The sequence below is a fragment of the Tupaia chinensis genome, unplaced genomic scaffold (genome assembly GCF_000334495.1).
Source record: "Tupaia chinensis unplaced genomic scaffold, TupChi_1.0 Scaffold000578_2, whole genome shotgun sequence".
Lineage (NCBI taxonomy): Eukaryota > Metazoa > Chordata > Mammalia > Scandentia > Tupaiidae > Tupaia > Tupaia belangeri.
Genome location: NW_006160094.1, coordinates 2144750 through 2153904, shown reverse-complemented (window position 1 = coordinate 2153904; position 9155 = coordinate 2144750). Strand labels below are relative to the sequence as shown.

General features: G+C 37.9%; 1 protein-coding gene across 4 annotated transcripts in view; it reads right to left on the bottom strand.

Moving 5' to 3' along the window:
* CCDC7 (coiled-coil domain containing 7) overlaps window positions 1–9155 on the bottom strand; it is a 329121-nt gene that overhangs the window by 4093 nt on the left and 315873 nt on the right. For all 4 annotated transcript variants that reach the window (XM_006158284.3, XM_027775622.1, XM_027775620.1 and 1 more), the window contains 2 exons: window positions 7229–7324; window positions 2300–2515 (listed from right to left, as the gene is read on the bottom strand). In XM_006158284.3, coding sequence (XP_006158346.1) covers window positions 2472–2515; window positions 7229–7324 — 140 coding nt within the window. In that variant the 3' untranslated portion in view covers window positions 2300–2471. The remainder of the gene's footprint in view (window positions 1–2299; window positions 2516–7228; window positions 7325–9155) is intronic.

The following is a 9155-nucleotide window of genomic DNA, read 5'->3' as shown; positions in this document are numbered from 1 at the left end:
CAGCAACCTGCCAGGTACTGAGTGTCTCAAAATGGAACCAAAGGAATTTTTGAATTTCCAAGGTTTATTAGGTATTCATTCCATATCTACTTAGAGGCTACCTCATTATCTGACCTCTTTGAGAAGAAAAGCCACTGGGTATCTTTGATGACAGCCAAAGTCTTCCAAACTGTTGAGTTTTTTCACTTCTGTCCTAGTTCTGGTCTTATTTGAGCTTGAGTTCCTGGCTGAAACTAACATGCCCTGTTCAGTACCAGGGGCCATCTTGCTGCCCTAAATAAGCAGTACATCCTACTCAGCACCTTGCAGAAATACTACAGGTGTAGGGGGGGAGGGGGAATCTTCCAAAAGTTCATGGAAAATGGATAAAACTTCATTTAAAAAATGCACGGATTTCAGAATTATTTTGTGCTAAAATCTTAGTTTTCATAAACTTTTTGGAGATCCCTCCTATCCCTGCTCTGCTTTTCTAAGGAACTATTTTTAGTTGAACCAGTCATCCAGCAGCAAAAAGATTTCCTATAATTCCTTTGAATAGTTCCACTGCCTTCCTGGGTCCTGGTTGGCTATTGGATCATTAGTAATTCTTTCTTTCTTTCTTTCTTTTTTTTTTTTTTTTTTTTTTTGCGAGGCGTTTGCTATAGGGCGTGTGCGCTCACCAGAAAAACAGAGAGAGACAGAGAGACAGAAAGCGAGAAATCACCCCCAAGGGGGGATGGTCACGCCGCAATCCCTTCTCCTCCATTCTTCTCTCGGGATCTTGGGCATGCACGCACACATGCCTGGCGTGAGTTTAAGCCACCGGGTCCGGGACTTGGTCTGTGGTCGACTACCTGGGAGTCAACAACATAACTTTAGGCCATCTGCTGTTCCCTTTCTGAATATTTTTGACCTGTGGTTCACTGGATCCATGGATGCAGAACCTGTGCATATGGAGGACCGAGTGTGCTCTCTCCAAGTCCTCGGCAAACTACTGCTGTGGTTCACCTCTATGTCACCCTTGGGTCTTTCACAATTCCAGAGAGTAACTGATCATTAGGAAAATATTGCTTCATTTAATTTTTCTCAACTGGTATTTTAATCATCCTCAATCCATGAACATTTTTATCATATAACTAATCACTTTTTATTACTAGGGCCAGCAGTTGTTGTAAAGGCTATGTCACTGGACTCCCATGTAGTTGACCACGGTTCAAGTCCAGACCCAGTGGCTTAAACTCATGCCGGGCACGTGTGCATGCATGCCCAAGATCCCAAGAGGAGAATGGAGAAGGGACTGCAGCGTGGCCATCCCTCCAGGGGGGTGATTTCTCACTTTCTGTCTCTCTGTCTCTCTCTCTGTCTTTCTGGTGAGCGCACGCGCCCTATAGAAAAAACCTCTAAAAAAACTTCCACAAAACTAATAATTTTTTTATTACTTTATAAAAGGTAAATAATTCCTCTACAATGAGCAGTTACAGAGGACAGGAACTATTTCAGATATTTTATTTCACTTTATATTTCAATAGAAATCCAATTTTTAAAATTCTAGACACAAAATAAAACTAAAATATTTAAATTAATATTATTGCTCATTTCTCTAATTCTTGCTGGGGAAAATGTAAAATTTCATGATACAAAAAAATATATATTTCTTTTATTGCCAGAGGGCACACACAGTCACCAGAGTGAGACAGAGAGAGAGAGAGAGAGAGAGAGAGAGAGAGGAAAAGCATCCCCAACGAGTAGCGATCATGCCCTGGCACTTCCCCTTCATTTCTCCAGTCTGTTGGGATTTTGACTACCATGCAGATATGCCTGGCAGGATTTTCAAGCCACCAGGGCAGGGATTTAAAAAATGTGGTTTGCCATGTGAAATATGGCTCTCTCAACGCCCAGGCTATGGGACCAGCTCAAGATACAAAAGAATATTATGCAAGTCTAAATAACTATGTCAGAGATAATCCAGATCGGATGTATGAAAATCTCATCCAATCATATTTACAGTCTCCAGGGCACAGTTAAAGTGTGGTTTAAAGTAACATTTTAATGTTATTAAACATTCAGTTGCCAAGAATCCTATCTTTAAAATTCTTAACAGTTTTTTTTGTGCCATTATAAACTCTACAGAATATTCCTTAATGCATATTACTCATGTTATCGAAATGTATTTTTACTTCCTTTTCTTTTCGAATTTGTGCCAGGTTCAAACATCAAAATATTGAATAGAGGGAGTGTTTCAATCATTTGTGAAGACAATTGTAACTATTTTAAAATTTAGGAAGAGAGAGGGAAAGCAATGTCAAACATCCCAACTCACCTGCTGCTCTTAAGGCCTTATGATATGGACATTTCTTACAGCTGTTCAGTGATTACCATCTGCCTAAGTCAGGGTTATGTTCAACAGAGTCCTCACACCTGGAGTCTTCATTCCGTGCCCATGGATTGGCTCACATTGTTTATCTTGCCCAGAATTCCCTTCATTCTCAAAATTATGGCTTTGGAACATATTTTCTTTGGGTACTGGTATTTAACACTAGAGAGAAAAGTTGTGTGAATTGAAAAAAAAATTAAATGTAAATATAGTTTTAAAACTATTTACTTGACATACTGAATAAATACAATATTTACTTATTATTTGACATCAGGGAAAACAGAATATAGAAATACTATAAACAACAGTAATGAAAAAGTAGTATATAAAACTAACTACCTACTGGTTTCATAGAAATGACATGGGGGCATCCTTAACCACACAATATACATACAAGACAATGACTCTCCAACTTTATCCAGCATAAGAATCACCCAGAAGACCTGTTAAAACAGATTTCTGGATTTGAACCCCAGACCTTCTGATTCAATAGATCTGGAGTGGGCACAAAAATTAGCGTTTCTAATCCAATCCCAGATGGCATTTACACTGCTAGACCAGAGACTGTGGTTTGAGAAGCACTGATAGAATAACTTTAAAAGTTCACTGTGGTTTTGGTTTGGGCCTATCTGAAACGTGTACATTTATTGTGCTCATGGTTCTTCGACCAGTTCAGAATGAGAGACCAATTTGTAAACTGCAAAAGAAAAGGACAGAGAGAAATTCTCAGAGAAGAAACAATGGCGAGTCCATTTTAGTCAGAAGATTCATCTTTAAACTGACGGGAAACAAGACCGAGTTATAAAATATCTATTGATTGCATGATATTTGTTGCAACATTGTTTTAAAGAAAAAACTGGAACCAAAGTGCCCATTTCTGTTGCAACGTTGTGATAAAGAAAAAACTGGAACCAAAGTGCCCATTTAACTGAAGCTTAGTTAAATAAACTTTGGCAACCTTAAGTATAAAGAAATGTACAAGAGGTAGATTTGGATGTGCTTATATGGCAATATTTTCAAAGCACATTGTTATATTTTTAAAAAAGTGAAGGTATAGGATGGGGCCAGCCTGTGGCGGGAAGGTTAAGTCACTGGATTCCACATGGCCAACTCCGTGGTTCAAGTCCTGGACCTAGAGGCTTTCATGTGTGCATGCCCCAAATCCTGAGGGATTGTGACGTGGCCATCCCCCCCCCAGGGGATGATTTCTTATTTTCCTTGTGGTCACTTGGTCTCTCTTTCCTTGTGGTCACTTGGTCTCTCTTCTCTCTTCTCTGTCTCTGGCAAGTACATAGCCCTATAGCCAAAAAAAAAAAAAGTATAGGAAAGGTGCATGAATTTACATAAATAATAAATATACATTTTTAGATTTAACCATATTTGTATTTACATTAATATATTTATATTTAAAATGGAATATAATTATCTATTAATGTATAAATATACCTATATGTGGCATATAATTATATATTAATGTATAAATATACCTATATGTGGCAGTTGTTACAGTATACATATACATCTGTAAATATGTTTTCTCTTAAAACTAAATAAAAATTATTCGTATTAGTTACCTTTTGAGAGATTTTGGTGGAGAATATATGATTTTAATTATTAATTGTATTCTTTCTGTGTGTAATTTTTAAAACCATATATATGCATAATTTCTAGTTTTAAAATGTCAATAACTCAGACTAAAGTGACTATCATTGAAAAAAGCAGACAACAAAAAATGTTGGCAAGATACAAACAAACTCTCATACAATACTGGTGGGGATGCAAAATAGTACAAGCACTTTGGAAAACAGTGTAGCAGTGATCATGTAAGAGGACATGTTTTTAGCAAATACATATTAAGGTATTTATGTATCTCCAAGTTACTCCTTTGTGGCTCAGGAAAAAAAATATTTGCAATACACATATGTACATCTTAATATGGAGGAAATTATGAAGTGAAATGGGGGGGCCGGCAGGTGATATGGTGGTTGAAGGTGCTGGATTCCAACATGGCTGACCATGGTTTGCGTTCTGGACCTGGCAGCTTACTTTCTCACTTTCTCTCTCTCTCTGTCCCTCTCTAGTCAAATTAAAATAAATAAATAAAGTTAAATAAAATCATTCTTTTAAAAAAATAAAGTGAAATAGACAAAACAACAATTAGTGAATCTGGGTGAAGGCTACATGGAATTCCTTCAATTTCTCTGTAAATTTGATTTGATAGAACATTTAAAAGGTTTTAAAATCCTACGCAGTGATTCGAATGTGTCCTCAAAGTTCATGTGTTGGAAACTTCATCTCTAAGGCAACAGTGTCAAGAGGTGAGGCCTTCGAGGTGACTAGGTCGTGAGGGCTCTGAATGGATTAATGCTGTGTTGGGGGAGTGGAGGGGAGCTCCTGAGAAAAGGACGAGCTGGACCTTCTCCCTCTCTCCCGCCAGCTCCCTTTCTCACCTGCCCTCTGCAGTGGGACAGCACAGCAGGAGGCCCTCACCGATCCTGTCCTCTCAGTCTTAGACTTTTCAGCCTCTAAAACTGCCAGAAATTAAACTCTGTTCTTAATAAATGACTCAGTTTTGGGTGTGCTGATATAGCAGGACAGGAAGGACTAAGATACCTTGTGTTACACAAAAACCTTCTACAATAGCAAGGAGCAAATACAAAATGTATGGAGAATATCAATAGGCAGTTCATAGAAGAAATCAAAGTAGATAATAATAATAATACAGAAATATGCCTAATTCTCATTAAATATAAATCATTTTCATTGAAGATCATTTTTATTCTATATTAAATTTTAAATGATTTATTTTTAAACCATGGTAAAATATAAACAATATAAAATTCAACATTTGAACCTTTTTAAGGGTATAGTTCATTAGCATGAAATACATTTTTTAAAGAGATTTTTGCTGTAGGGTGCATGCACTTGCAGGGGAGAGAGAGAGAGAGACAGAAAGTGAGAAATCAACCCCTGCCCCCGCCCAAGGGGGATGGCCACCCTGCAATCCCTTCTCCTCCATTCTCATCTCAGGAGTTTGGGCATGCGTAGGCAGCCAGCATGTTTCAAGCCACCGGGTCCGAGATTTGAATCATAGTCAACCACGTGGGAGTCCAGTGCCTAAACATTATGCCACCTGCTGGCTCCAGCATTAAATACATTTATATGACTGGGCAATCACTATCATCTATCTTCAGAATGTTTTTCATTTTACAAAATTGAAAGTCTGTGCACTTTAATCGCTAACTCTTCACCTCCACTCCCAACTCCATGTGGGAGTCCAGCTTAACTTGCCTTAACTGCCAAGCCACCTGCCGGCCCCCTATGTCAATATTTTTAATAAAAAAAAGTTGGCAATCACCATTCAACTTCCTGTCTATGAATCTGGCTCTCTGAGTGCGTCATATGATGGAATCACACATATCTGTCCCTTTATGATGGGTTTATTTCACCTAGCACAATGTATTCGGGCTTTATCCATGTTGCAGTGTGTGTCAGTTTCTTGCCTTTCAAAGACTGAATAATACCCTATTGTATGTACATATCACATTTTGTTTACCCATTTACCCATCAATGGATACTTCAGCTTCTATGTTTAGCTATTGCAAATAATGCCACTTTAAACATGGGTGTACAGATAAATGTTCATGTCCCTGGTTTCAACTCTTTGGTCTAGATACTCCGAAGTGTAATTGCTAAATGATATGATAATTATATTTTTACTTTTTAGAGGAACCAGTTCTTTGGTCTAGATACTCGGAAGTGGAATTGCTAAATGATATTATAATTATATTTTTACTTTTTAGAGGAACCAGTATACTGTTTTCCCCAGAGACTGTACCATTTTATGTTCCTACCAGCAATTTACAAAAGTTCAACTCTTTTTCAAATCCTCACCAACGTTTGTTACTTCTTTCAAGATTATTTTGACTATTGGAGTCTCTTAAGACTCCATATAAATTTTAGAGTGGACTATTTTATTGCTTTTAACAATCTGTTTAATTTTGATAGGGATTGCATTGTACCTTTAGATCACTTTGGACATAACTGACACCTTCAAAATATTTCTTAATATTGTTAATATTTCCAATCTATGGAAAGTCTAGCACTAACTGAGATACTGGGAAATAGGCTTTGTATGCATTTGCTAGCAGAACTATGAACGAAGTCACTTAGAAAGTATTGGTGTGAGTACTTGCCAAAGAGAGACTGAGAGACAGAGAGAGAGGGAGAGGAGAAAGTGCCTCCTGCGGGGAATGGGCACACTGCAACTCCTCCTCCATCTTTCCTCCTTCTAGGATTTGGGGGTTCACACGCACACCTGCTCAGCATCCTTGTCAGCTGCTCGTCTTGGACTTGAATTGCTGGGTCGGCCATGTGGGATCTGGCTGCATTAACCCCAGGCCGCAGAGCCAGCCCGGCACTCATCCTTTAAAGCAGTAATCCCACGGACATGTTGTTTCCCAGCACACAATCACTACAGTAAATTCACACGGACAGTGATACTTACTGCACTGCTGCATGTGGCAGCCAACACGATGAACAATGCAATTGTTACTTAATAGAGGAAGTCAGTAAGTTATGGAATATTCGCATTTTAGAATATCGTGAGGTAACTTAAAGGTGTGAGAGATGAAAGAGATACGTATTAATCTACCTGGTTGGGAGAAACGAAGGGTCCATGCTATGATCCTGTTACTGTACGAAACCATAGCACCCCTCCATTCACGTGTATCTACTTACACGTATTTCAGGAAGGTCTCGTGATACTACCTGTTTGGGTGAGGGGACCCACAGTCTGTGAAAACTGGTGAGGAGAGGCAGTGTACACCCAGTGTAAAGTTCATCCTGTCGGCCTGTCCTGCAGTGGCTCTTTACCTTTATGGATGGGTTTTTTGCTTTTAGAGGTCACAGGAGGCAGAGGACTTTTAACGTTAACAGCTCTTTGGTTTAAGATGATATTTTTCGACTGCCCTAAAAAATTAGAACAGTGTTATTAAATTATACAAGAAACTAATTTCAGTTTTTATAAAGTTAAATTTTAATCCATTTCTAAAGTGCAGTATCCTTATAAATTTTTAAAGAAATTTAAATAAATCGCTGTAACAGAAATATTTTTCTCTTATTTTTTGACCTGTTTTAAGAGTGTCTTATGTGTGCAAATCAGGAAAAAGAACAGAAATATCACATGTAAAAATATCAGAGAAAGAGCTTTTCTTTTACAGTAGGACAGTAAAGAATTGTGAGTAAATGATAACTTCTCAGATAATTTTTATCTCTATATAAAACATTATATCTTTGTATTTAAAAGAAAGCTATAGTCTTACCATGAAAAACGTAGTGCAGGAATGGCAAGAGTGCTGCTTAGAAGTGCTATTATGAAGACGTATTTTGAACACTATCTAATATGTAACTATATAATAATGAAAGTAGCTTCAATTCTTCTTATTTAGAGAAAAAAATAACATAAAAAGCACAGTGTGGGACATTTAGATGTACCTTCTAAGTTAGTGGGCAAAATTATCATTAATGGGTTGAATTTCCACAACATGTTTCTCGTAAGGAAATGAAACATTCAGCTTTTCCATTTCTAAAGGCAAATGTTTGCTTAAAAATGTGTATCTGCCATTAAATCCAAGGGTTGGCTATTTGGTGGAAAAAACATTATGCTACCATTACTTCCATTCAATTCATAAAATAAGATCATGGAGCAGAATTTAGGTACTGGATGATTCAGACCAGTGGTTATTCAGCACTACTACGGCTTATAATTAATACCTCCATCAGAGAAAAGGCTTTGAGTTAGAAGATGTAACCCAAATTATAGGGAAAAGTAGAAATGCACCCCATAGAGTGCAGTATTGGAGGTGATAACAGTAACAGGTGAACCTAAAATCAATGACGTTCACCTAAAATATACGGAAAGATCACTGAGAGAACAGCTCTGAGAAACTGAGAAGCTGGGACTTCTGACCAACGAAAACCCCCTTCTCAGCTCCAATCCATCTTACCAACTTTATGTCGCAGCTACTGAAACCCAGCTTTCGGATTCTTTTAAACCTTCTGCCATTACACATCATTCCTGACAATTATTCCTTGTAGCTCACTCAGGTGAAAAACAGATTTCACTCTCTTTGTTTGTATTGATTTCTCCTTTACCAGAAACAAACCCCAATTTTCTAAATTGTTGGAGTTATTTCTCCTTTTATGTTGCCAGTAATAAAAAGAATGGAACAGGGACCAACAGATGGCGTAATGGTTACAGCTCTGGACTCCCATGTAGTTGACTATAGTTTCAAGTTCCAGATCCAGTGACTTAAAACTCACAATGGAAGCGTGTGCATGCATGCCCGCCCAAGAGCCTGAGGAGAGAATGGCGGAGAAGGGACTCCAGCGTGGCCGTCCCCACAGGAGGAGATTTCTTGTTTTCTGACTCTCTGTCTCCCTCTGTCTCTCCAGCGAGTACATGCTCCCTATAGCAAAAATCTCTCTCTCTCAAAAAAAAAAAAAAAAAAGAAAGAAAAAAAGAATGAAATAAAAAATAATATCTAAATCACCCTTTTCCATTTCTTGTTGATGTTTCACTTAGAATCTTTATGGACTAATATGGCATATATATTTGTTTTATGTATTAGTGCACATAATATATCAGGGAAGAAATCATCTACATTTTTAAAACAGTTCAAACTCACTATCTGTAGGAAATATACAGGGTGGTGATTATATAATACCTCTGAACAACGGATAACGGTCAGTGCTTAGACATTGGTGGCTGTAGATGGCTGGGGACATGGCAACAGAGGGA